The sequence below is a fragment of the Penicillium robsamsonii genome (assembly GCF_028829455.1).
Source record: "Penicillium robsamsonii strain IBT 29466 chromosome Unknown utg000006l_segment0_segment0, whole genome shotgun sequence".
Lineage (NCBI taxonomy): Eukaryota > Fungi > Ascomycota > Eurotiomycetes > Eurotiales > Aspergillaceae > Penicillium > Penicillium robsamsonii.
The window spans coordinates 82,576-109,377 of NW_026643224.1; the positions used below are offsets into that span (position 1 = coordinate 82,576).

General features: G+C 49.1%; 10 protein-coding genes across 10 annotated transcripts; 3 read left to right on the forward strand and 7 right to left on the reverse strand.

Annotated features, from left to right (window-relative positions):
* Positions 1–1,189: 1,189 nt before the first annotated feature.
* On the reverse strand, positions 1,190–4,456 carry N7447_009743 (Zn(II)2Cys6 transcription factor domain-containing protein; the record flags this gene model as incomplete). The annotated part of the gene is made up of 5 exons (XM_057234005.1): positions 1,190–1,969; positions 2,022–2,335; positions 2,388–2,435; positions 2,485–4,290; positions 4,345–4,456. The coding sequence occupies 5 exons, from the start codon at positions 4,454–4,456 to the stop codon at positions 1,190–1,192; spliced, it is 3,060 nt and encodes a 1,019-aa protein (XP_057081289.1).
* A 462-nt stretch (positions 4,457–4,918) lies between these two features.
* Positions 4,919–6,759, reverse strand: N7447_009744 (putative UV radiation resistance protein (UVRAG); the record flags this gene model as incomplete). Its single annotated transcript, XM_057234006.1, has 2 exons — positions 4,919–6,640; positions 6,697–6,759. 2 exons carry the CDS (start codon positions 6,757–6,759, stop codon positions 4,919–4,921), a joined length of 1,785 nt encoding a protein of 594 aa, XP_057081290.1.
* Positions 6,760–7,073: 314 nt separating this feature from the next.
* Positions 7,074–8,193, forward strand: N7447_009745 (mitochondrial 54S ribosomal protein mL67; the record flags this gene model as incomplete). The annotated part of the gene is made up of 2 exons (XM_057234007.1): positions 7,074–7,343; positions 7,465–8,193. 2 exons carry the CDS (start codon positions 7,074–7,076, stop codon positions 8,191–8,193), a joined length of 999 nt encoding a protein of 332 aa, XP_057081291.1.
* An 811-nt stretch (positions 8,194–9,004) lies between these two features.
* Positions 9,005–10,807, reverse strand: ptcG (type 2C protein phosphatase PTC1; the record flags this gene model as incomplete). Its single annotated transcript, XM_057234008.1, has 2 exons — positions 9,005–9,472; positions 9,530–10,807. The coding sequence occupies 2 exons, from the start codon at positions 10,805–10,807 to the stop codon at positions 9,005–9,007; spliced, it is 1,746 nt and encodes a 581-aa protein (XP_057081292.1).
* A 1,180-nt stretch (positions 10,808–11,987) lies between these two features.
* On the reverse strand, positions 11,988–12,254 carry N7447_009747 (uncharacterized protein; the record flags this gene model as incomplete). The annotated part of the gene is made up of 1 exon (XM_057234009.1): positions 11,988–12,254. The coding sequence occupies one exon, from the start codon at positions 12,252–12,254 to the stop codon at positions 11,988–11,990; it is 267 nt and encodes an 88-aa protein (XP_057081293.1).
* Positions 12,255–13,141: 887 nt separating this feature from the next.
* N7447_009748 (uncharacterized protein) lies at positions 13,142–13,986 on the forward strand (the record flags this gene model as incomplete). Its single annotated transcript, XM_057234010.1, has 3 exons — positions 13,142–13,560; positions 13,612–13,834; positions 13,912–13,986. The coding sequence occupies 3 exons, from the start codon at positions 13,142–13,144 to the stop codon at positions 13,984–13,986; spliced, it is 717 nt and encodes a 238-aa protein (XP_057081294.1).
* Positions 13,987–14,742: 756 nt separating this feature from the next.
* On the reverse strand, positions 14,743–16,659 carry N7447_009749 (PPIL2 family peptidylprolyl isomerase; the record flags this gene model as incomplete). Its single annotated transcript, XM_057234011.1, has 4 exons — positions 14,743–15,253; positions 15,309–16,492; positions 16,571–16,587; positions 16,650–16,659. The coding sequence occupies 4 exons, from the start codon at positions 16,657–16,659 to the stop codon at positions 14,743–14,745; spliced, it is 1,722 nt and encodes a 573-aa protein (XP_057081295.1).
* An 854-nt stretch (positions 16,660–17,513) lies between these two features.
* On the reverse strand, positions 17,514–19,709 carry N7447_009750 (mRNA decapping enhancer EDC3; the record flags this gene model as incomplete). The annotated part of the gene is made up of 3 exons (XM_057234012.1): positions 17,514–17,761; positions 17,819–19,537; positions 19,595–19,709. 3 exons carry the CDS (start codon positions 19,707–19,709, stop codon positions 17,514–17,516), a joined length of 2,082 nt encoding a protein of 693 aa, XP_057081296.1.
* A 675-nt stretch (positions 19,710–20,384) lies between these two features.
* Positions 20,385–22,768, reverse strand: N7447_009751 (DEAD/DEAH box helicase; the record flags this gene model as incomplete). Its single annotated transcript, XM_057234013.1, has 3 exons — positions 20,385–21,183; positions 21,232–21,650; positions 21,701–22,768. 3 exons carry the CDS (start codon positions 22,766–22,768, stop codon positions 20,385–20,387), a joined length of 2,286 nt encoding a protein of 761 aa, XP_057081297.1.
* A 625-nt stretch (positions 22,769–23,393) lies between these two features.
* N7447_009752 (uncharacterized protein) lies at positions 23,394–26,151 on the forward strand (the record flags this gene model as incomplete). The annotated part of the gene is made up of 6 exons (XM_057234014.1): positions 23,394–23,415; positions 23,478–23,539; positions 23,607–23,883; positions 23,941–24,566; positions 24,619–24,895; positions 24,944–26,151. 6 exons carry the CDS (start codon positions 23,394–23,396, stop codon positions 26,149–26,151), a joined length of 2,472 nt encoding a protein of 823 aa, XP_057081298.1.
* Between the last annotated feature and the right edge of the window lie 651 nt (positions 26,152–26,802).

Here is a 26,802-nt window from a genome sequence, read left to right on the forward strand (position 1 = left end):
TCGATCGCCATACTTGGCCATACTTGGCCATCCTTGGCCATGCTTGGATGAGAGGACAATAGGCTGCTATTGGGTTAGCCGATACCGAGTCGATTGCACACTATATCTTTTGTCCTGCCAGTCACGCTACATGAAGTGACTAGACCATCGAGACTAGTAAGAGCCCTGAAGATCTTCACCCGTTATCTCCACGTCGGCCAATCACCTACTCAAAAGCGCCAAGGTCACATCGCTCCGGTTGGGTAATTTAGAGACAATTCTTGTTGGTGAATCATTTGGGATTAACCTTTCTCAAAAAGGGTCTCACCGGCATTTTTGACTCTATTGCGCACTCAATAGAAACGAGAATAGGTATAATCTCCGACGGGCATCCGTTCCTGCATTGCATACTCCACCAATCCCCCACCAAGAAGATCGAGTCCACAGACGCTGTCAGACGATACGACCCTTCACGGAGGAAGGCCAAATAGCGGCTCTTATCGCCCACGTTGAAGCCTTCGAAGGATCTAGCGGCCGTCGATATGCTGATCAGTTCGTTGTGTGATCGGCAGTAAGCAGCCCCGGGTTAAAACATCAGATCCTAATTGGCAAAGACAATTGAGAGTGGAATACTAAGCAAAACCTAACAACTTGCCATCAATTGCATTGTTGCTTACAGTGAAGAGACTCCCGAGGTCTCTCATACTTGTTCATCTCGTATCAAGTAGACACAGTAAGCAGGTATGGCAACCTTTACTATATTAACATTGTTCCTTAAACCACGATATCGTCACTCGTACAAACCAGCCAAAGCCACCAGCCACCCGAAAGCTTCAACCTCCGCGGTCCAAGACGGATAGCATGTGAAAGGTCAGTACGGAGTACAAAGCACTTCTGCATGAAACAAGAGACCCCGCAATTTAATATCATGCCGACGGACACCGCCGGATAGTAGCGATTCGCAATACTGAGTAAACTAGCTGCAATGGCGCCAGAAGAGTTAAGCCTTTCCAAGAATCAGTTCCAAGCAAATTACGGCAAATCATGTATACAACCGAGAAATAAGAAACGTCAAGCGGATGCAGGGGTATATAATTTCAAGCATCACGGGAAAGGGGGTACAGATCATGAGCTAGACTCCAAAACTCCAAAATCAAAACGTAAGACTAAAAGAATACAAACCAATTATTCGTAATAATCATTATTTTCGTCACAGGTACTGGGACGACAGCCCAGCCCCAGTCTCACTATCGCCATTGGCGTTTCCGTCATACCCCTCGTTGAGGAGTACCTCGAGCATGTCAAACTCGCCGAGCATGGGTCCAGTACCACCAAGACCCTGGTCAACAACTGCGGTGGAGCTATTGAAGAATTGATCAAGTGGCAGAGCAAACCAATCCGGAAGCGCGCCGGAGGTAGAGTGGTGGTGGCTATCGCCCATACCCTGTGATGATGCAACATGGTTAGGCGATGACCTGTCCATATCATTGGCAGAGAATGTCGAGTTCGAGTCATAGTAATTGTGATACACAGACGGCGGAGGCGGCATGAAGGATACGTTGAGATTGGACGAGTTAATCGGCTGAGCAGGAATGTTCGCCAGTGGGTCGTGTCCTGACACCATCCCGGCGCCAGGGGTATCCACATATCCTAGGCCAGACCCGCCTGACGTCGTATCATGACCCTGGTTAGCGGACCAGGAAGCATTCGGGCCGTCACGACGAGCTGATAAGTTCTCACGCGATGGTGAATGAGGCCGGGAGCCTGGGACTGAGGTGCGATCATGTCCTTCTCCGTCTGCAACCCGGTCGTGTGGTGCAAAGCGCAAAAAGCGCGTTCGGATGCTGCTCGTGAGAAGCTCGAGAAGCCGGGCTACCGTATTACTGAGGTGCACGTCATCCACAACATAATTGCGCAGTGCCTCCACCGTCCGGTCCTGCAGGTCTAGAGAGACTCGCACATCGTCTTCTCTGGCACCCAGTGTGAAGGTCTGTGGCTGAAATTAGTATTGTGCTTGCCATGGCTTCCGGCAGAGACCATACCTTCAAGATAAATATCATTCCAGACAAGATTCGGAAAAACGTTCGAATGGGTGCGTGTCTGAGACGACCTTCGGGGACGAGACCTTCCAATACTGTCTGCAGGATTTTGCGCGAGGAATCGATGACTTCCTGGATATAATGCTCATTGACACGATAGAGCTCATTCAACGTTTGGAACCAGCTTTGGCTGCTATTAGCCGGCCCAGATCCTGGTTGGCCATTCTGGGTCTGATTCTGACCCTGAGCGGACTCATTGGACATAGTAGTCCACCGATCAACGACCGCTTGTAGAGCGAGGGAATTGATATAGAGACCTGGTTCTATATTAGCCGTTATCCTTCAGCGAACCCAGTTGCGTCGACTTACGGGTGTATTCAAGCTCAATCAGTAAAACGCTCCGCATAGCCGGTGAGACTGCTTTCCGTTAGCATTCATATCCATAACCAACGGCCAATTGACTTACGAGTCACACTGTCCAGCTGCTGCTGGAAATCCCGTAGATATGGTTGAAAGCGGTCGATCTTCTCACGATATCTTCCAGTCCTGATCAAATCCATCGTTTGATCACTGGATGCAAACAGTAAATGATTGGCTTGATAGACAATTTTTGAAATGCTGATCCAACAATCCTGCATCCGATCAAGATTGGCATCAGCATCATTTGCATCAGCAGACGTCGGCGTGATATCCTGCCCCCATTGAGGTAACGGGAGCATAGAAGGAATCCCTAGACGTCCACTGCTGTGCGTGATAAACACAAGAATCAAACGCCGTAGTCGGCGTTTCCGTGTTTGCTCAGATAGCGGCTCATTGGCCGGCTTAGCATCTCCTTTAGGGTCGAAGACGCCAAGCTCGAAAGCCAGAGCTTGCGCCGTACTCAGTAGCATCCATGACATCCGGTCCGATCGCCAAGCCGGTTCCAGCCATTTTTGAAATGCGACCCTTCCCTCGGAGCCTTTGCTGGTATGCTCGCCGTCATAATCCCGACTGTGTGTCTGGGGGTCTGTATCCAAAAGACTGTTTTCATCGTCGCCCGGTGGAAAGTGCAGGTTTCGTGGGTGCCACTCTGTAAGAAGTAGCATAGCCTCTACAGTGCCTAACGACCTCAATTGCCCACTAGCACTACCCTTGCCTGACATTGGTGAACTCAAGTCAAGTGATCGAGGTCGGCCAATGCCCGATGTCCCAGCATCAAATTTCTCTTGGCCCCAGAATAGGCGTTCGATCATGCTGCGCAAGTATGCCCAGAGACGGTCATGGATATAGAACGCTCGCGTATTAGCACCATCGCCCTTGGGCTTTAGATGCCTAGACGCGATGGTGAGGATTGTAACCGCCAACACCGGCTCATCAGTAAGCAATGTGCGGTGCGTAGAGGGATGCGAAAAGTCAGGGATTACAACAGGGCTCATCGGGGCGAGGTGCTCATAGTAATACTCCACATAGTCCATGCCCTCCTCCACTGTAAGCCAGCCGGCACGGACGAATCGCAATCGTGACCAGGCTCGGAGTGCGTCAAGATATGCCGGCTCCGGGGGAGGGTTGTTGACCGGGCTTTCCCTTTGAGGGCCGGGGTCGGCGATCTGGGGATCTACCGGCCCTGGAGCACCAGCCGGGTAGTATGTAGACCCACCCATAGACATTCCTGATCGAGGTGTCCGCACAAAGGACCCACCCAAGCTTCGAGGCGAGCTGCCTTGTGGCAGAGGTGAAGGCCCCGAATTGAAAGATGAGACAGACTGCCGTGCAGCAAACCGATTCTCGAGGCTCTGGCGGTTGAGATCCTCTGTCCTACCCGCAGCCTCAGAGAGAAGATGCAAAGCGTCGTGGGTGTTGGTAATTGCAGGCGACAACAGCTCCACCGCAGTGCGATTCATCATCGGGGGCCCTCCATAGCCAGGTGCGGGGCGTTCGCTGACAGGGTATGTGGGAGCTCGTGATATTGGCGCACTGGGCGTGTACCGCTGGGCTGTAGGTGCAGGTGCAGGGGGTGCCTCGGACCATCTCTGTTGGGCACGCACGGCTTCATGGTCAAATGGAGGTGGATCGGAAGGTGCAAATGTCGGGCCATCAACTGGACTTTCCAACGGTTCATTCTTGGCCACCTCCCCAATCATCATTCGCTTGTCACGATGGAGGATCGCTGCTGCCTCCACTTCATCGTCCTCGGCATCGGAGGTTTTGCGCTTTCGGCGAGTGGCTGAAAATTCACATCGTTTACTTTCGCGGCGACATCGAACACAGGGTGGGGGGCGAGGGTTATCGACACCTTTGGTTTGTTTGGATCAGTCAAGCCACAGAATAAAAGGGAATGGGCTCATACTTCCTAAGTCACATTTGACCTTGCGTTTGCGACATGGATCACAGGCCTGATATCCTCGGCGATGGTGTGCATCCGATTCCGCCTTGCTGTAGACACTATTATTGTCCCCCATTTCGATAATAATGATGGGGAAGGCTCCGACACAAAGCGATGGAAAGCGAGATAAGCCTTAAAAGGCGGTGGGGGTGTTTTTACTCCGACGGACAAAAGCCCTTAGAGCAGACAGAAATACGTAGAAAGAGAATAGATATTGTACCTGTAGCTAAAGGTGTCAAAGATATCAATTGAAGTCAGAGTTTGCTCTGGACTCGGTAGTTTCCGTTGTATAATGAGAACTCTGCGGGGTAAGACGGAAGGGATATCGATACTACATAACATATATATATACATGTACATTTGATTCACGTACATTCAAATGTTTTATTACAACTTTCACGAAATGTACAGTACTGAAGCCGAGCAAAGAAAAAAAAACAAGGATTCCACAGCCCAAAACTGGTGACAATGCTCGCTTAAACGGCTTATTCAACCTTGTGCAAATCTCTGTATTAGGAAAAACAAAACCTCGTCGGGACTATTTCACCCTGTGTGAAGCAAGGTTGACGTTCAACCGCGACATTGACTCCCAAGCTTTACGTGGATGGACCAGCTCACCAGATGCACCACTCTCCACGCTACCACGTCGTGACATATTAGGAGTGGAGTGCTCAGTAATGAGAGCTCGGACACCACCGGCTTTCCGGGCAGGGATAACCGAGTCGCCAGAAGTAAGAACATAAAGGAGGTACTTGAGGTTGGGAAGAGTGTGTCGAATATCCAAGACGCGCAATCCTTGTTTGATGAGGATGTATTCAATGTCTTTGTTGAGGAGGAAGACCGCGTACTCGAATCGGTACTGCACACTCACCGGGTAGAGCGGGTAGGTGCGCTGCGGGAGTGATGCAGATATGGGGTCTTGTATGAACGAGGTTGACCCGTTCGCGTTGATCGAGTATGGGAGATGCACCGACAGATAGAATGAGAGCAGATAGACCAAGTGAGCTGTGTGTCCCAATGCCGCTGCTACTACCTCACGGTCGATATCCTCAAAGGTCGAATTTGGAAGGGCCAGCCCGGCGATGGTGAATGCCAGAGGCTTGTCGGGGATGGGTTCAATGGGGTAGATCGTGAGGAGGTCTTCAGCAATACGTCGGAGTTGGCCCTTGGTATCCTCCTCATTTTGGTCAAGTAATTGCTCGCTGGAAACCAACCTCTCCTGAGCCTCGGGAAGATGACTGCGTGTCTTTTCCTGAGCACTACGGCCTTGTTGCATCGCTTCTTTGCGGGCTTTGATACTAGCAATAAGCTCCTCTTTGCGTCTGACTGCGGCGCGCACTCGTTTGCGCTCCATGGCGACATACTGCTTGGTAAGAGCAAGCTTTTCCTGTGCTGCAGCTGCATCACTTGCTACAGTCAGTGAGCGCTCGTTCTGCTGTAGAATTGAACTAATCTGAGCTTCCAATTTTTCCCTGGTTGCCAATGCATCTTGTACACATTCATCCAAATTGGCCAATTTCATCAAAGCATCATAGGACGAGGATGGCAAGGCGGTACCGTCCGCAATGGACTTCTGTCCTGTAGTTTGGAGCGATGTCTCAACCGGCGGAAGGTCAGTGAGGTTGGAATACACACCGTCTGGGAAGTGAAAAAGGATCGAGTTCGCAGCAAGTGGCTGGTGGAAGCTCTCCAATGTTTTCCCCAAGAACTGCAGTGATCGCAAATGCAGCTGTAGTTCAACTAGTAGAATAAACTCAAACATGTCACCAGTCTTTGTCCAGAGCCTCAGAGTCAATTCATCCATTCGAGACACATATGGACCACATAGATTCAAATCGAAAGATCGGAAATTCGGATTGTTTGCACGGTCAACCGTTTCGCTAATATAGATCGGCTCGTTAAGACCCTCGCAATGAAGTGAGAAGAATGTATCTGCCATGCGGCTGTTGATGATATCTTCTAGTTTGACCTGGCGAGTTCGAGGATTGGGGTCGTTCCAGAACAGAGTACTTCTGCGACGCGACGAATGCATTGCGGGCTCCTTTGCATTGTCATGTTGACTTGAATGCGACTTCAGATCAGTGAAGGATCGCGATGGATGCAAGGTGTTATTTGCGCTCTGCGATAGGATCTTCGAGGGCGTCTTTAAGGTATTCGGGATATCATCGTCATCAATAGTCTTGCCGCGAGCTCGAGTCGGGGGAGACGTCACAACCAAGTTGCGTATAGAAATTCCCTGTAGATGCCGAAGCCTACGGTTCTAATAGCTTGTCAGCATCTCGTACCATCGCGTTCTTTTCCATTTTCCATACATACCCATGCATATAGCCATGGCCGCTCTCTGCGGACACCGGTATCATGCTCCGTGTCCTTATCCATAACGCCAGCGCTGCGGGGAAGCGCGGTGATTAACTAGTACGTCACAAATAGATCAAGTCACTCATATTAAAGAAGACAGAAAATAGGCAAAACACAGTTGGAGTCAATTGAATTGGCGAGAGAGAGAGTAGTGAGCTGATAAGAGATGATGCGGAGAGCAAGTGCCAAGACCTCAGTGTTCCCCGTCAAAAAATCGACCTCCCGTCTCTCTCTATCAACACCGTCTAGCGCTTCCCACCAATGCAATAAACCCGCGCCTCTCACTTCCTTAATTCTTTTCAGATCGACTGTACGCAGCCCCCGGTCCGGCCGCAATGGCCTCCAACGCAAAGTCCTTCCAGAAAGTGCTGGATTCAACAGCACTTGCGGCCACGAAATTCATCCGCCGGCCACCGATTGATCCGACAACACCAATTCAAGGAAAGCCCCGAGTACCGGGATCAAATGCATTCAGAGAGTACCAGGAGAAGGAAGGTCGGCGGTTACAGAAGGCCTTGAACTCTGTCACCCACGGCAAGAACATCTTCGTGTACAACAACATCCGCACGAAACAGGTCGTGTACTCATTGACCCGCTATTTGGAGGTGAGTTTATTTTTCTGTCCCGCTGATGGCTTTGGAAGCTCCGGTCTCTAGCAAAACTGCCCATGCTGCCGTACCCTTCCAGCCCGTCATATCGCAATTTTCTAACTTGTCGGACCTCTAGAAAACCAACCTTATCAAGCAATGTGTCAACCACGGCAAGAAGACCATTCCCGCCACGGTCCGTAAGGATATGTGGGTGCCATACTTTTCCGTGCACTTCAACGAGGCGCAAGTCGGACTGAACGTCTATAACCACCTGCGACAATTCGCTCTGCTGCGCCAGCTGTCCCCGCCCAAGGAAATGATCACCGTGACAAAAGAATATCTCGATTCGAAGCGGCCAGCAGACCTACGGGACCAGAAGCAATGGGATAAGGAAAACATGGGAAGACTGGGCCAGATCATGATGAAGAAGGAGCGTGCCTACGCCCTCATGAACCAGAAGGCCACCGCGATTGCCGACATTGCTTTCGTTCTGCAGAAGCACCGCGACCATATCGTGGAGGGTGTGCCGGAGAGCACCAAATCTGGATACAAGACTGTCAAGGCCCGTAGGCGCAGACGTGAGGCTCTCCTGAAGGAGGCTGAGCAGGCCGAGGCACGTGCAGGCGAAGTTGCATCGCTCGGGGAGCAGCTGCAGGCTGAGATTAGTACGGATCACAACACTCCAAAGGAGAAGTCTGTCAAGATATTGTGGCAGGATACGTACGATGCGCAGTTCGCGAAGAACTGGCCCGATTACATTGAGCACGGTCAGTTGCGCTGGACTCGAAACCACATCATTGGACAGGAGGACCTTCCGGTCCCTAGCGAGGACATCATCGCCGATGGTTCGTTTGAGCAAGCGTAAACGCTTGGCGTCATTGAAGTTCGTCTTCTCTCCTGTCTGTTGCTCATTCAAGAGCAAGGTGGGTTGTTTGTGTGTTGATATCCACTTCCCTCTGGCTTTGGCCTGATGGTTGGTGCTTTTTGTACTTTCTCTCTTGTCTTCCTGTCTAGCTTATCCTAGCATTCATAAATTGTACTTTTAGATATATCAATCACAAGAAGGTATGGCCACCTTTACGTGGTCTCTTCTTTTGGCATCTTTTCTAGGGTCTTGTTTAGGTGTGGCTTCTTATGTCTCTTTATGGTATCGTCTTCATATTCTAGATGGACAGTGTAAAAGAGAATATGAAGCACAAAAGACCTCCGCGATTAATTACGGTGATTCCTAAACAGCCTTGGAAGATATTGATTTAGTTCATAGCAACCAAGAAGCGACTGGTCATTCTACATAATACAGTCAATTTAGTTTAAACAGTCATTGGATGTGAAACAATAAAAGAGCCTAATCTCATGGAGGCCAAATTCAGGCCAAATATCCTAATAATAGAAGACTTATGCTAACAGAAAGGCATCAAGACTGCCAGGTCCGATATACTAATAAACAGAACGTTGAAACATGAGGCCAACGAGCAGCCAGTGTGCCTCATGACGCCAATGTGCAATGTAATAAGTAAGCGACAGAAAGGGAAACTCCAGAAGATATTCCGGGCCGGGTACATTGCTCCCAGAAGCACCAGGTAGATAGTAGACGAAAAGAAAGAAATCAACACGTTCTATCGATTCGTTTTTCACAGCATCAGAATGGTGATTCGGCTTCATAACATGTCGTAAAATCACTGAGTCGAGCCTGACGGGTTTTCCGGGCTCCTATTCGGACTCAGGATGTCCACACAGGGAAGGTCGTTACTCTCTTTAGTTGTCATCTCAGGTCCGGGTTCTTGCTTGTGATTTTGGCTAGCCATTCTCTGAAGAGTCTCTTCATTGGCCTTCTCTGCCGCTACCGGATCATCTGCAAGACCTGAAGAGATGATGCCCTTCTGTGCTCTCTCGACAATTTTATCGGCTTCGCTCACACCCCGGGCTACCTTCGTAAGTGGATCCCCGTCCACTCCGATCAGTTCCGTATTGTGGTTGACAACGTCCTTCACGCGGTCGGAGTCGAGGCGAATCACCATACAAGACAGGTTATCGGTGCTGAACCGTGCAAGTGCATGGTCAACAAGAATTTTTGACGCATGTTGAGCGTCTTGAACATTCCGGATGAGATCGACTGATTCCTGATCAGTGCAGACGTCCCACAGCTATTGGAGTATGATTAGCTATCTTGTATCTTCAACATTGAATGGATCTCAACTTACACCATCGCAGGCCAAGATGATAAACTCATCAGCATCTGGCTGGATTACTGTTTCTGTTGTGTAGGGATGCCCAGTCACAAGGTCTTTCAGGTATGCATCGCCCAAGGCACGGGTGACGGCCAGAACTCCATTCACGCGGTTGTTCAGGATTAATCCGCCAGCGTTGGCAACTCTCCTCCCTTCATTCTCATCACTGCCCTTATGGTCGTAGGATAAACGAAGTGCTTTCCCATTACGACATAATACAATGCGTGCATCACCAACGTTGGCTGTGTACAAAACCCGTTGCCGAATAGCCTTATCCTGCAATTTCGGCAGGACAGCAGAGGTGCCCGAGGTAGCTTGAGTTGGGGTTTCGATATTCTCTGAATTTGTGTCCGCTTTCGTCGCTGCGACAGCTGCCGGGCCAAGGGCAGAAGAACCGGTGGCCGACTGTGAGTTGGGTATACGATCTTCCCACCGGAGCACGGCAGTGACGGCTGTACACCCAGAGTTCTTGACGGGCAATTTCTCCAACTGCTGATCCACACTGGTAAAAGTCTGATCGAGGAGTTCCGGAACGGGAGTGCTCGGGCTTCTGCGCATGACTTCCTCGAGAATCAAATGTAACTTCTTTCCACACCACTCTGCGGCAAACGTGCCAGCATGCCCATCGAAAATTGCAAAATAGCCATTGTCTGTTTCTATCACGGTAGATGAATCCTCTGATGACTGCGACGCGCTGGCCTTGGGGGAATTAACACCATTGATCTCCGGTGCGATCGGGGCAGGGGTACCCAGAAAGTTGTAGAGATAGGCATGCGTATCTTCCATTGTCCGGCGACATTTGCGATTTCGGTCTTCGGTGACGCCAACGCGGAAGGATGATCGAGCCGTCGGGGCGGATTCTCCGGCGGAGTTGTTGAACGACCCTTGAGGGACGATGAGAGCTGGGTCCATCTTTCCAAGCTTCTGTAGCGGGCTTTCCGCAATCGACGGACTGGTGCTGATCGCCGAACTGTCCCGACCGTTCAAGCTCAGGGAGCTTTTGGCGTTACTGAAGAAGTTGGCCGCCTTGGTGACGGTACTACTCCTGCGCTTCTTATCGGCAGCGGTACCCTGCTCTTCGCTTTGTCGGCGGTTGAAAAATCCTGCGCTGGGCGGAGAGAATGTCTTCTCACGGGGACTGGTGCCGATTGAATTTGAATCGGTTTGGAGGGCCAAGGTATTGGTGTCGAGCCCGGCTTCTGGGAGTGCGTCTACTTTGTCTTTAGGTGGGCTCGAGGAGCCACTGAACATTCTGCTCAGTAACCCACCCTGCGAAGAAAAACTGCGGCGCTTATTTCCTGCCAGCTTGATTGTATCCCTTCAAGAGGAATTGGTGGATCGGGATGGTGATTTAGTGATGGGCGGGGGCGAACACGGAGGGGGGCGAGGCTGACGTAGGGACCGGTCGATCGAGGCGGCAGTGGGAGGAATTGGGCTGCAAGTACTGAATAAATCAGCGATGAGTTCGTGGGGGCAGAAAGGCTGAAGTGAGAGATAAAAGGAAGTACAAAGTAGATGGTTTAGGCAGTGAGCGGCACAGACGTCAATGGGGTATAGAATCACGAGGGGCATTCTTTTCCACATGTATGATGAAACACAAATAAGTAAAAAAAGACCAATCAGAGAAATTCAAATATATGAAACTCATCAATCCGAACAGGTACAATGCACATAGCCCATTTGGTGTGTAGCGCGTCCAATGGTCTAGGAACACCGGTGGACATCCCAAGGCACCAAATAGGGTAATAGGTATTAGATGAAATAGATAAGGACTTACTAGGATAGAATGGGATTGTAAGTGAAGAAAGATGAAAGGTGGAAGAAAGGTAAAGAGGAAAACGAACTCCGCTGACGGCTCAGGCGGCACTGGGCGGAGAGAGCCAAGACTGTCGGGGTGGAAATCAAATCTGATAATACGGGGTAATTCATGTAATCCAGTTTTTTTGTATTTCATATATTTTCTACTTGATTCCAGGGATATATGGACAATTCTGGGGATCTCTTACTCTCCGCATTCGGTCGATGACGCTATGATCTTGTTTCTGCTTATCTTGCCATTTTCGGTAAACAGCCAACATCACTCCGCTTATTCTCTGTTCCATACTTTTCTCTTAAATGCTCAAGTCTTTCCTCGCATCGGCAGGGAACACTAAATGCTCAAGTCATTCCTCGCATCGGTAGGAAACACGTATTTGGTCCAAAAAAATGGTCTATCGATCTTTCGCCAGGATATCGCATCGAACGCGAAATTGTATCTCGCGGCGTACGCAATCCAGAAATCCTCACTCTCACAGCTCTCTCGCATCGGGCTAGGACGTCTCTGCTTTTCTTTTGGTTGCCCCTCCCTGATCGCTTCATCCTCGCGATTGATCAATCGCCTTTAGGAATATCTTAAGACCACTATCCGTAGCCCAGTATTCGGGGTTTTCAATCAGAAGCCACCAAGGTGGCGCGTAGGAGAATTCAACAAGGGCGGCAATGTGAACTCCCAGTCCACGACTGCGGCAATTTTCAAGTCCTTACTGAGAAGGACATTGGCTAGTCGGATTTCATCACACCAGAGTTTAAATGGGCCTTTATCGAAAGATGCCCATCGCTCTGTGAGTTTTCGGAAAAGACATCTAGCAACGAAATTTCGTCGACAGTCATCAGCTGATCCAATGGCGTCGTCTTTGAGTGGGCTTGTAAAGAGAGACATCTGCACAACCTCAGACGTTCAGTTTGCTATCGTCCCCTTTTAACTATCTTCTTAGCTGCATGTCTAGGTTGCGACGGATGGGGCTCAGTCTTGTTCGAGGTACGCTGCGTATTAACTTGTTGTCTTTTCATGTCTAACTTGGAACAGATGATCTGGTTACTTGTCACTTGTGTTTGGGGTATATAGCGTGTACTACGCGACCTCAATGGGTCTGAAAATCTTGTAGGTGATTGGACATTTGGTCAGGTTGTGGCTGTCGTGTTACTAGCAGCCCCGTTGATTACAAAAATGCAATACTTCAATAAAGGTAAGCTTGTGCCCTCATCCCCTCTGTTTCTCAACCTAACAAACCAGACGCCATGTATAGCCTCACAGCAGGCTTAGAGAGTAATTCCAACCAACCCACATTATATGAACCTCAAACACGCCCTTTGATGCCCATGACAATGGATGAAGAGTCAATTGATCCCGAAAGCCCCGATAGAAGTGTGATATTTCAGGGACCGGGTAAATAACTAGTAAAGATCTAGTTAGGGCAAACAGCCTTCAGGCCACTACTCAGTCGTTACATCCCTAAATGTGATATTTGTCGGGGCTTTAGGTATTTAACCAAATCGCTTCCATGATACCTTGGCATCTATGGCCCCCGGATTTTTGAGTGGGTCTTAAAGGCTTAAGTTTTCAGGCCCCTGAAAAAACTTCGGGGGCCATACTATAGGAACTAAAAGCTCGCTTATATTTATCCCCCTTGAACGGTTGTAAGTCTGCATATGTATGCATATTTATAGGCCCCGTTTGCTTTTTTCTGTTAAAGACACCCCTTCATCTCTCATCTCTTACTGGGGAAGAATTTACTTCGACCGTTCTTACCCTTTCCAATTCTCAACATGGCCTCCATCCTTCGCCTCTTCGCGTTGTCCGCTGCTTTGGGCCAGGCAACTGCTACCTTCAATCTCAATACTTCCGGTCCTAGTTGGGCCTATACAACCAATGACTTAGCAGACACGACGTCGCAGGCTTGCAAGGACGCCTACAGCGCCAGTATCAACTGCGATGAAACCCTCCTCAAGATCGTGGCGTCTATGGATCCTGACTTCGACCCACAGTCTTCGGACTTGAAGGCTACGTGCACCACAACATGCAGTGATTCATTGTCCAAGTACGTCAAGAACGTCAAGGCTGCATGTGACAAGGATGGCGATCTAGCCGGGATTGACAACGGGAATAAGGTTACTTATGAGGCTCCCGTGGCCACCGTGGGCGAGGTTTTCCAGTACAAATACGGCCAATCTTGTGCCAAGAGCGGGTTAGTTCTGTAGTGGTTTGATGATAGTGCCATATGCTTATCTTTTCGCAGGTCTGATTACTGCTACTTGACCTATCCCGAGAGCGACGATTGGGGCAATACCGACTTCCCATGTAGCGACGAGTGTGCAGTCGAGTTCTTCCGAAACGCACACGAGCAACCTGGCTCGGCATATTTCTTCAACTACTTCTCTCTTGGTAATCAATCATCATGGTGGGAGGAGACCTTTGCCGGTGGTTGGGAAACTGTCGTTCAATGCGATGGTGGAAGCGATGTAAGCTCCCTTAGCACCAGCGCAAGTTCGACAAAGACCGATATCGTTGACATTACATCTTCCACCAGCTCAATTAGCACCAAAGCAGTTATATCTACGACCTTAACACCAACTGCAGCGATGACAACCACGCCGGTTCGGTCTGCCTCTGAGACTACTACAACTACAGCCACCAGTGGAGCTTCGAGGCTCAGGGCTTCTTTTTTGTATTTTTAAGATTTCTGGGCGTAAATGTTCATCAATATTGTCAACCTGATAGGATGAAAGCTTAGATCTTCACCATTCTCTTCAAATATTCAAGTAAATCACCATCTTGCCATTACTATAAGAAGTCTACTACACATGCACTAACCTGATCATCAAGTCGGAGCCGGAGGGCCTCATATAAGCAGCAGCCCGGGTAAGTCCTACGCAGACATTATCCTCCCTGTATAGTTGCATAGGTATACATTGAAATGTAATAAATGACCATAGAATGCTTCTTCAAGGTTAGCTGTTTAATTCTAGAGAGTGGAAATTATAAAAGCACAATTTAAACCAAAGTGACAATCCAAGATCTTGAATTCAACGGCTTAATAATTGTACCAGTCAAGATGTTAGGCGCATGTGGGCTCCTTCACAAATGTGATTTTGATAGAAATTCCAATGCCCATTTAGAAGAAAGATTTATTGACATCTACCTTCGATGATCCATTGAAGACAAAAACACAGCAACGTATGTAATGTGGCCGACCTATTTCTCACATTATACATGTTCAGGTCATACAGTGATATGCAAAGTCACCTTCGCCATGTGCCATTGAGCGCGGCCTAACATGGATCCAGTGTCTGTAATTCAACATTGCAGGATGTGATCAAGCATAAGTGTATTAAATTACAAATGGAAGGAGAAGAAACAAGCTTTGGAATTACCATGAACTAAAGTTTCCAAAGCCTCCAGTCCCCTTGACCTTTTTACGCGCGGGCTCAGGCGCAGGCTCATCGTCCAAAACCTCCACGATCTCATCTTCTTCCTGTCCATCTCGGTCTGCCAGTGCTGCCTTCAAATACTTTCCAACACCTGAGGCACCGGCATCATTCGAGTCCGCATCAGCACCGCGGACTCGCTTCCCGGTCCAGGTGACACTGTCATCGTCCACACGGCGAGCAGTCTCATCTTCCTCCTCCGCAGAAGGACCCGTGACGCCTGTGGCCCGCGCTTCTTCAGCGCGCTTCTGGGCGAGGAAGTCCTCGAACGGATCAACAAAGACCTTGATTTCCTTGATGAGAATATCGGGAGTAGGGCGGTTCGTATTTGCTTCCACCGGGTGGACCTCTAGCTTATTCAAAGTAGTGGATGAAGGAGTTGGGTCGTCGATGAGACGGCCGAAGACAGTGTGCTTGAGATTGAGATGGGGCAGGGCTCGATAAGCGATAAAGCTGAAAGCACATGTTAGCGCTCATTGATCCAGGGAAATCGCAAGTGGTCACTCACAATTGACTACTATTTGTGTTTTTGCCCTTGTTGGCCATGCTCAGCGTGCCTCGGGAATCGTGCTTCAGAGGCCCGTCGAATTCATCTGCAAAGTATTTGCCCCAAATACTCTCGCCGCCTCGTCCAGTACCAGTTGGGTCACCACCCTGAAGCATGAAGCCCTTGATATTGCGGTGGAATGGTACATCTGTGTAATAGCCCTTCTTGGCCAACTGAAGGAAATTCCACACGGCTTTGGGCGCATGTTCGGGATACAACTCCAGATTAAGATGCCCGGCGGTGGTCACAATGCGCGCGTAAGCCTTCGCCTTGACGCGACCCCGCTTGAGCATGTATTCCTCCTCCGATAGTACCGCTAGCTCGGCAGACGTGTGCGGTGTCAACCCTGTGCTTGTGAAGGAGGCAGCCGCCTTGCCCGTAGTGAATCGTGCAGCGTTGTAGGGTGTTGGCTTTCCTGGTTGTCCCTTAGAAGCCACAGTCGCAGCTCCAGGCTTCGAAACTACTTTCGAGCCCGCCGCAGCAAAACCAGCCTGCTGAGCCCGTTCTGACCGTGCCTTGGCAACCGCCTCTTTCGCTTTCAGGATCTTCGCCGCGCTGCCGAGCGCACTGGTGTTAACGCTTCCAGAGGTTTCTTGGCCATCCACGATACCCGCCTCCCCCTCCTTGATGTAGTTGAACGAGCTGAGGTTGCGCGACTCGATGTTCTGCGGGTCCTGCAAGGTGATAATATCTTTTCGGCTGAATTCCTCATCCGTGACCAAGTCGCGCCATAATTTTCCCTTGATGTTGAGTCGCTCCACCGTATCCCAGGAAAAAACATTTCCTGTATTCCGTAACGCGACGATGTGTGTATTATCTGTCAGAATCTTATAGGTCACCGGGTCGACGTAGTCGCCATCCTCGTTCTTTGCGATAGTCAACTTAATCAAGTCTGAGGTCTTTAATGGGGTCCCGTCAACGGGATTGGTCCCATGCTTCTTGATCCATGGCAAAATATTCGTGAGATCAAAGAGCGTTCCGGTGGGCGTGCAAACCGGATGTGAAAATGGTTGGAGGGAGAGTGAACAGAAATTGAACGGCAAGCGCTTGAACGCGGCGTGGGGACCTCCCTTCTTGGCTTTGGAAACTCCAGCGCCAGCACTGGCCGAGAAAGCATCTTCCGATGCCCACTCGGAGTGTGTGATCTAAAGAAAATACGATTATCAGCGGGTATTCAAGATGCGATAGGAGAGTGGAATGTAGAAAACGAGGGTGTCGCATACGTAAAGCTTATCGGTTCCTATAGTCAATGATGTTAGTGTGAATCTGATCAAGCCAAGAAGCCTCTCACGCAAGACATACCTTTTCCCATAATTGAAGATCAAGCTGCTCTAGCAACTTTCGCGCAGCGGAGATCAAATGACGGCACGCTTACCGCTTTGAGATTAGTACCGGACTAATGATATTGCCAGAAGTATATAAAATCAAATCTAGTCTTTGACAACACTGACTAAAATCATCATGATTGAAATATAGTAGAGAATATAGGTTGGTCTTGATGAACCATTATAGGTTAGCAAAAAGATCAACGGGGCTAAACGCAGATGCTAAATCTACTACCATTAGTCTGCATAGCCCATGGAGACAAAGGTCTCACTAATATGCAGGTAGATTTACCAGGTGGATAATACTGGCATCGCATAGTACTTGCGTACGAGTGGTAGAGTTTCATATGCCTATAATGAAGCTCCATGATATTCTAGTAGTTACACTTACCGGCTTCTAAGGACACTACCCTGTTAACGCCTGAGAAGTATATACAAGGCTTTTGCACGAATATGGAGATTTATGCACATGCTAGTAAGAACAGTTTCATTTTATAGAGCAGAAAGTGGTCTAAAAACAGGGTTCAGGTATTTGAATCAATCTGTAAGTATATCACCAAGTTCTACAAGTGAAATAAGTGAGCTTAAAATTTCATTTTTGTTATCTGACTTCGACATTTTGATTTTTTGGATCATCTTGTCCAGATCCTAAGATCAGAACAAGGCCAGTGGATAATCTACATGTACAAGTGCTATTCTTCCCATTGGAAGCCCATGCATCATTAAAACAAACGCCGTGGACGGAGCTACCAGCTCCGTCTGTATCATCACGCAAATTGGAAACGCCTCCGATGACAATATAGATCGTGGTAATTCATATGATTATAAGGGGTTGTTGTGTTTAGGAAATCAAGGGTTGGTACTTCAATGGCACAACCCATTTGTTCCCAAAATCGATTCCATGGCGACGACGGGTACCATACTTTCTCCAGACGATCTGAGGGATTCCGATGTCGGCAACTGCCAAATTCCAGGACAGTCTTTCGCCAGAAAGAAGAGCATTCAGCACACCAGTCTTAGGCGCCCCGAGACACACCACAGATGTAGCATTGACACAAAGCCGGCCACCTTCGACCAGAGTAACCTCGCCTGTAAATTCTGTTGTGTTAGACATGCCAATTCGAAGTGGTTTGTGCAAGTACGTACCAGTAGAAGCATTAAGTCCGGACGGGACATCTACTGACAACACATCAACGTTGCTGCGGTTCATCCACGAAATCATCTCGAAAGCCACACCTTGGTCGTCGGTTCGAAGGTCGTCAAAGGACAGATGCATGCCAAACAATGCGTCAATAATCAAGTCGGGGCCCAGGTCTGAGGTGGCCAAACGCGCGGATAGTTCTTCCCACTTGAGCACGCGTCCCCCAACCTTGCGGAAAATATCAAGCTGTTTGCGGCAGTTCTCCAGCAATTCAGCTTCATGTTCAAGCCCAAGCAAACAGACTGTAACCCGGTGGCCACGGTTACGCAGATGGCGAGCAGCAGCAATAGCCCTTGCCCCAGTACGATGGTTGCCAGTAAGAATAAGCATAGTGGGTGCAGCAGCATCGTTGGACAGAAGAGCCACAGCAGCCTCTGCTATTCCTCGACCTGCATTCTCTGTAATGATCTCATCGGCCAAGCCAAACTCGGCGACCGAGATTTGCTCGATCTCTAGGGTCTGCAAGGGGCTCACCGTGGGACAGCTGCGGTTGGTGGTTGTAAGCCGGAGAGATCCAGCAGCAGAAACATTGGGAGCGATCATAGGCGACGCTGACGATCGGCTTGGTCGAGGGCTGGTTGTACGAGAAATGTTGACGTGAAGCTGACTGCGGCCAAGTGCACTGAGCTGTGGCACCATTGGCGGGGCCTGTATCGCGCTGTCTTTGCGGGGAGTTTGAGCATGTGTAGGCGCTCTTGACCGCTCGCGTCCGGAGAGTGTCTCGCCGCTCAGTTTTATTTCACTAATTCCTTCAATGTCATCCCCGGTGTCGCTGTTCAGTGGACTATCGAGTACGTTCTCCGTCCAGTGTAAGTTCTTTCCGCCGTTGGTGCCCGGTTTGACTTTTCGGTTGAAGCTCACCAGGCGCTCCTCGTCTGCGGTAGTGTCATCGTTTCGAATTTGCTCAAATACAGTTCGCTTGTCAAATTTGGACAGGTTGCTTGCAAAGTCGAATTCGCCCAGCTCCTGGATATCAGTAGCATCTTCTGTTGCCCACCCACTTGGATCCTCGGCATAACGACGCGACTTCTTTTTGCGAAGTTTAGTTCCAGACCGGCTCATAGCTTCAGGTGAATCTTGGAATGCAGGGGCAGCTGGCTCCACAAATGCAGTTTGGCGCCAGCCTTTGCTCTTTGGGTTGGTGCTTGCTGCGGCGCCGTGTTTAGCGACATATCCTCCCTCTTCCCGTACATTTTCTTGGTTGCCACGTCGATTGCGCTTTGGGGTTTGTTTTGAAGGTGACAATTCCTGCGGGCTTTGGAGTAATGTTTTGTGGGATGTCCCTTGGATTCCGATCTTGTCACTATCTGCACTCAATTCCAGGCTGCTAAATGGCTCACTCAAAGAGGCTGAGACTGCTGCAGGGATTTGGTTTGCGGGGACAGCTGTCGGAGCATTTTCAACAAACGGTTTAGATATGAGAGGGGCTTTTGAAAAACTCAGAATAGCTGGGTCCGTAAATTGTTGCTGTGTTGGGGTAGATTGAGTTGGAACTGGGGGTAAATTCATTGCTGGATAGGTTTGAAGATGGGGGTTCGGCTGATGCTGAGGTAGTTGCTGATGCTGCGGAGGAGCCTGGGTATTGGTTTCAAGAGAGAGGTCGATGATAGCAGAGGCATCAATAGAATATTGAGGCAGGCGTTGACCATTCCAGAGAAATGTGACTGGATATCGAATAGTTAATAATTATGACATATATATTGGAATCATTCATAGCTCACCATCCTGGAGTAGCAAGCGCTGCCCAAACACGTTGGCGACCTGGCCCACCAGCCTTCCACCCTGTGGCTCTCTCAATGTCACCAGCACATTGTAGCCAATAAATTCAGAAGCCATGACGATTGTGCGCTTTCGTAATCCAGCAAAACAACCATCAAGCGTGCAATTGTACTTGCTTCCAAAGCGCGTCAAACTTGAGATGACCCTACGGAGTTAGGAAGAAAGAGCTGAGAGACAGCTAATCGGATGGCACGTGATTTGTCTTATCGATAAGTGATTGGCGATATGCCTGAGCCCGAGATGGAATGGGAGGATGTCGTGGCAACATGTATTTCGTTCTGCCGAGGAAATGATTGATGGTATGGTCACCGCTCCAGTGGTTTGACCGCCCACCCAGGAGAGGGGATACCTTCCCGGTTTATGTATGTAGTTTTAGGAATCATTACCACCCTACCCTGTGAATCATTCCATCAGATATGACGACCATTTTCCATCGATCTGAAGGATCGGACGTCTCCTGTAGTCCTCAGTAACCCCTAGTGTTCCCGCCAGAACAATCTACAGGAGGGGTCTGCCACGCGGAGCGTGGGTCAGATTCCGGCCCGACAGAGTCCACCCCGAGGACGTCAACCTTGGAGGCTGAATAACCTCGGGATCTACATGTGTATGTACATAGTTTTGGCAGTTTATTTATTATTGATGATCAAAATTGTGTTCTTGATAAGTAATTGGATATCTATCTTATTTCTGACCTGGGAAAAGAAAGAGAAACCTCGCAATTTTATATATGGATCAAAAGTCTTCATCGTCGAAATCATCTGGGTTCAAAGCATTTGACGTCTTGGACTTGTTGATCTCTGTGATTGAGGCGAGGTTGGAATAGAATTCCACCACTTTCGGATGTACCATCACCTTGCGAGGCTCGAATCGAGTGACCTGCAATCCCTCCTGTGACACCGCTCGACTCAGTGCAACATAAGCCTGGCCCTTTTCAAACACCCGACCCAGATCAACTTTCACACGTTGAAGAGTCTGGCCCTGGGCCTTGTGGATGGACAGAGCCCACGCCAATATCAACGGAACTTGTTGACGCTGGGCTTGCACTTCTCCGTTGGGAAGCTCAATCTTCCACGTCTCCGGTTGACACAATAAGTGACGTTCTGACCCATCAGGCTGAAGGAAAGATACTAGCGGCCATTTCCGAGCCATTGATGCGGGGCCCTCCTTATAACCCATAGGTTTGAGCCTTTTCCGAGCCCGATGAGCCCGCTCATCATCGCTTGCAGTCGCATCATCGGCAAAATTCTTGTCATTCTCCTTATAGGAGTCAAAGTAATCTTCGCTCATGAAGGCTACTACTTTTCCAATAGAGCCATTGACAAGCGAATCCTCCATGTTTTTAATGAGCATCACTTGAGCACCCTTCTTCAACTGAATCATAGGAGGGGCCATGCAGTTTGACAACAGTCTGTCGCGATGCTGCGGGTCCTGGATTGTCCCAGAATCGATTGCGTTGAACCTCATTACCTCGCCAGAAAGTCTCCCCATCCGTGCAGAGTTGGCGCCATCCACTTCAGCGCGCGTTGGGAACCTATCAAAGGTCAGCTTTAGCACAGTATAATTATATGATAAGACATACAGCTCCGTTGCTTCGATCTGGTCTTTAACATCAAGGGGCCGAGAGAGCCGTCTGAAAGCCTCAATCGTGCTAGGGGTGATTTTTCCCAGTCGCATTTCGTTCAGCATATTAGCAAACTCCGGATCTCGTTGACGGAAGATGTTGGTTAAAAGAATGGTATGTTGGATACAAGTTGTCCAGGAAGCAGCTGCAAATGCAAATTTTGCCTCCCGGTTGCTTCCGTCTGGAACAGGAGGTAGTTGGAAAAAGTCGCCTGTTACAACAAGCTGGATTCCTCCAAACGGACGACCATTGTTGCGAATTCGTCGAGCAATCTCTTCGAGTTTATCAAATAGATCCCCATCTACCATGGAGACTTCATCAACGACAAGGACCTTGGTACGCAGCCAGCGATTCCGAGCTTTCTGGTTTTTCTTAATCTAAAGGTTGTTAGCATCAGCAAACCTTAGGTAAGTAGAGAACACCCTACCTTTTTCACTAGTTCGGGCACTGGCTCTTTGCCTAGCCCAATCCCAGCAAAACTATGGAGAGTCACACCCCCGATGTTGCAGGCCGCAAGACCTGTTGATGCTGTGACTGCAATTCGATCGGGTTCTTTGCGATATTTGTTGCGCAGCTTCGCAATAATTTCCCTCATGAGTACTGATTTTCCCGTTCCTGCAGAGCCAGTGAAGAACATGCTCTTTCCACGGTCGACAACAGCATCAAGAACAGCTCTTTGCTCGTCACTCAGAAAAACAGTGGCAATCTTCGAATTTGGTTGTTTCGGTTTCCCGTCGCTTTTTTGGGTCTTCTTGTATTCCTGTCGCAACTCTTTCTGTTCCGCTTTGATGGTACTCTCAGACTTGTTCCATGGTTCTGCGGGCTTTGAACGTTTACGGGTCACAAAGCTCTCTTTCTTGTCTTCGCGGGGTTCCTCTTCTTCTTTAGTCCACGGAAGAGTACGAGGTTTCCTCGCAGGCGGTTGGAAATGGGCGGGGGGCGATGACGACCATGGTAACTGCATGCTGCTGGGAGGGGCTACTGTTTCTTGGGATATGGACGGAAGATCGGGGTAATTGACGTCTGCTAGGTTTTCGTTGACATAAACAGACTGGCCGATTCTTGAGGAAGTGTCGAGGCTTGGATATGTGACCGTCTTGGAGATAGTGGAGCCAGCCACGCTCGGCGCAATCAATTGTTGTGGCTCATCAAGGTCCAGATCATCATCGAAATCATTTTCGTCGAAATAAACCGCGTTATGAAGAGACCCCAACGAGGACTCGGCGACCTCGATTTTTCGTTTGACACCACCGGATTGTAATTGTGGCTGTGGCTTCGGGGCCGTTGCATTGGCACGAAATAAGTCAGTCTGGTGAAGAGGTTTTATGCCACTGCCTGGGTGGTCTTGGAGAGCTTTCTTGAACATTTTCTCGGGGGCTCCGGCGGGTCGAGATGAGGATGAATACGCAAACGAACTCGGTAGTCTCTTTGGGCAATTCAAAGAGAGCGATCGAATTATGTGTATGCCCCGCGCCCTGGATCTGGCAACATGCATAAAAGAAAATGCAGAATGCAAACCAAGACAATGAGGTCGCGCCAGACAATTCCGATCGGGACGCAGATTGATTTTCCACAACGCGTACAGACGCGATTACCTACACGTGATTGGCCACTGGTAAGGATAGCAGGTCCACCGAGGTCTAGGTCCAAACATTGAATATGGATTCAACTCATTAGACATGTACCTTTCGTACGTTTTACGGTGATATGGGGTTTTCTTGGGATTTAATACATCATATGTTATGCAAAAAGTTAAAGAAGTAGGCTTTTGTGGGAAATTACTCACCATATTATGATGAGTTGTCTAAAATATATAGTTCGGGTTAATGATTCAATGTTCCCAACACATTGACCCAAAACAACGCCGAGATACGAGCTATGATATTTTGCATGCAATTATACACAAGAGATTGGATTATAACAGTAGTTAATTGCAATTTGCGTACCTAAATTTAAGTATAGTCAAGAATATGTGAGGGAATAATATATCACGTGATCACCAATTACCGCAAAACACGCGGGACGAGAATGCGCAATCCAGATATTACCAACCACCAGTTACGAGAGTATCTTGCCAATCACTCAATACAGAAGCGGCTTACACTCTGCGACCATGAGGAATGGCAGGGATGGCTGTTTCGAGTACGTGGAACATCCTTTTTTTTACGAATTCGAGCTTGACTTGCTAACCATCCATGTCATAGACAAAGACTACCCTCTGACGGGTGTAGTCATTTGCTTCACTAATGTGCAAATTGAGAAGAGAGTATGTGCCAGAGATCTAGCGATTTGTGAAGTTCCAAGCACAGACTGACTTGCTTCCCATTGCACAGACTCCATTGACTCAAATGGCGGAGCAAATGGGCGCGATGCACAGTATCCACCTTACCTCGGACGTAACCCATTTGCTTGTGGGCGACACGAACAGCGACAAGTACAAATTTGTTGCAAGGGAACGGAATGACGTGGTGGCAATGAAACCGGAATGGATCGAGGCCGTACGACACTCATGGACGCAGGGAGAGGACATAGACATGGAGGCACTTGAGAAACAGTTCAGATTGGCAGCATTGCATGGCCTTAAAATCTGTCTTACTGGGTTCTCGGACCGTGAGTTAGCTGGTTTCCGCGATTGAGCATGGAGCCATGCTAACAAATGCGCCGCAGTTACTTTCCGAGCCTACATGCAGAAGACAACAGAGGAGAACGGGGCCGAATATCGGAAAGACCTGACCAAAACCGTGACACATCTTATTGCGCGTAACTCGGACAGTGACAAATACAGATTCGCGACACAATGGAAGATCACAGTCGTTTCGGTACAATGGTTTACGGACAGCATCGAGCGTGGAATGATCCTGGACGAGGAGAGATACCATCCGCTAGTACCACCCGCAGAACAAGGTGTCGGCGCATGGAATCGATCCTCACCAACAGAGAGGGAGCCCTCTCGAAGGGACGGCACTACCAAAGAGAACTCTTTGAATCCGAGACCTCGAAAATTACGCAGGATTGCAAGTACCAAGCTGGTAGATCAAAACGAAAGCATTTGGGGAGATATCGTCGGAACAGGATTCGAAAATAACGAGACGGCTGGACCCCCAAAGAACCCACAAGGACAGGGACCACCTGAAGGCTCGAAGCCTGTTATACAGGCATATCAGTCATTCGCCAGCGAGACTACATTTTCGGAAAGCATCCAGTCTCGTCTTCCGCTACCAATTGTTCCACCAAAAGACAATGGATTTCTACATGCGACGTATTTCTTCATCAGTGGATTTTCTTCCAAGCAGGTTCGTGTTCATGCTATTGCCTGCATTTGCTTGAGACTAATGCATATTCTAGACGAAAGTTCTGCGTGAACATCTCACTTATAACGGAGCTCAGTTGATGGATTCACTGAATGAGTTCTCTAGCCCTACTATCCCCAAAACAGGACATGGGTTGTTCATCATGGTCCCATATCAGACTCCCAGGTCAGCGATTCCGTCAACGGATGAAATGGCATTTGAGTGCGAGGTCGTGACAGAGATGTGGCTGGAAAGGTGCATTGATGCTCGAGCTTTTGTTCCACCCGAGTCTCATGTGGCGAGCACTCCGTTTCCCAAGTTCCCTATACCAGGTGAGATCCCATCAGGGATATGATTCAAATTTGCTCTAATAAAATCAGGATTTCCGGAATTGCGGATTTGTTCCACTGGCTTTGGACGTATCGATCTTTTACACCTACGCAAACTGGTAGAGTTGATGGGTGCTACTTATGGAGATTTCCTGACGCGGAAAGCATCCGTCTTGATTTGCAATGATCCCAAAACAGCCAGCGTCGACAAACTGCGGCATACTGCCGAGTGGGGAGTTCCAGCAGTGTCTGCTGACTGGCTCTGGATATCTATTCAAACTGGTCAAAAGAAGTCATTTGAGCCATACATTGTCCGACGACAACTACCCCAAAATACTAGCAGCACAGAGAAACTCGGATCTTTGTCTGCTAAGCGAAAGCAGCCCGAGAGAAATCTCGATGAACGGCGAGTGGATTCTCCGTACAACATCTCTACCGAGGCCACGAATGGTAGTAGGACGGAGAAGCGAAATTTAGGGAAGAGTGCTGTAACTCGAACAATCCCCATCGTCGGCGACGGCTTTGAGGCCGATGCACCAAAACCCTCTGTTCCAGAGTCACGATCTCCAACCCCGGCCAGGATACCAGATAAACAAGCCCCAGAGGAACCGAATAACAAACAGCTCACGCCAAGTACCGACTCAGCACCACCGACTGCCCCATCCGCACTAGATACCGCTCTGAGCGGGCTTTTACAGCAAGCCCGGGCTGCCAAGTCACGACAGCAGCCCGAGAGCACTGCGGCTAATGATGACGGAAATCCACCCCGACGAAAGCGCAAGCCCCTCCTCGGCCGCGCCCCATCCCACTCTTCAGCCCGAATGCTAGAAGGCCCGCGTCCCGTCTCACGCGCTAGCTCGATCGACACACTCAATGACGACGGCCTCGGCAGCGCCTTGGAAAGCGCCCAACCGACTAGAGACAACTCCATATCCCGCAGCCACAGCCGTGTCGAACAGAGTCTGTCATCCATGCTCAGCGGCGGGAAATTTGATTTCCTGAATGACAAACTCTCAGCTTATAATGAGGACGAAGATGAGGAAAATCAGGCACCGCAGATGACGCAGCTGGACTATGAAGATCCCGATGCGGCTGCCATGAGGGCCGAATTCTTGAGGGAGGCTGGGAAGTTGTCTGGAAAGACAATGAAGGCCGATACCTCGGGCTTGCTTGTTGGTGAAGTCCGGGAACTAGAGGATATTGGGTGGGGGTCTGGGCGGAGGACGAGGAAACAGCCTGTTAAAGCAGATGATGAATGATTATTGCACATGGGATGGAAGTCTTGGGTTTTTGGTTTTCTCCTTCGTCGGCGAAGGCATGGCATTGCATTGCGAATGGCGTCCTCTTTTGTCTATCTGTTGTTTTGAAAGAGCGATATCTAAATGTTGTCAACGATAGTCCCAGGTTATACATGGAAAAGTCGCTTTCACGCATTGAGCTTCTTACCACTTTCTTTCTGCTGTCCACTTATAAAACTGCCAGGGGGGAGACATTTGCATATCTGAGACCAACCTCTGAAAATCCCACTAAAAAGTCATCACAAGGCCGCATACACGTCCGTATATTTTTGTACAATTTGGTTAAATACCAAGCAAACTAGAACGGATTCAGGCCGAAAACCAGACTGATAGTGACGAGTTTGTCTTGAAAGGCCGAATTGAAGCTGCATTTTGATACTAGACATTTTAAGGACAAAAAGAAAGACGAAGGGAAACCCCTTGATCTGGAGGCCACTAGCAAGAGATATATTGATGAACTAAATGCAATCTTAATTCAAGGGGAATCTTGGTAAGGATTAGACCCCCTCTGATGGACACCATCACGCCATGGAATACAGAAGCCAACGGGGCAACCTTCGGCAGAAATAATTGTGAAGTCGACGTGGAAGAACACCATAGAAAGAGTTAAGT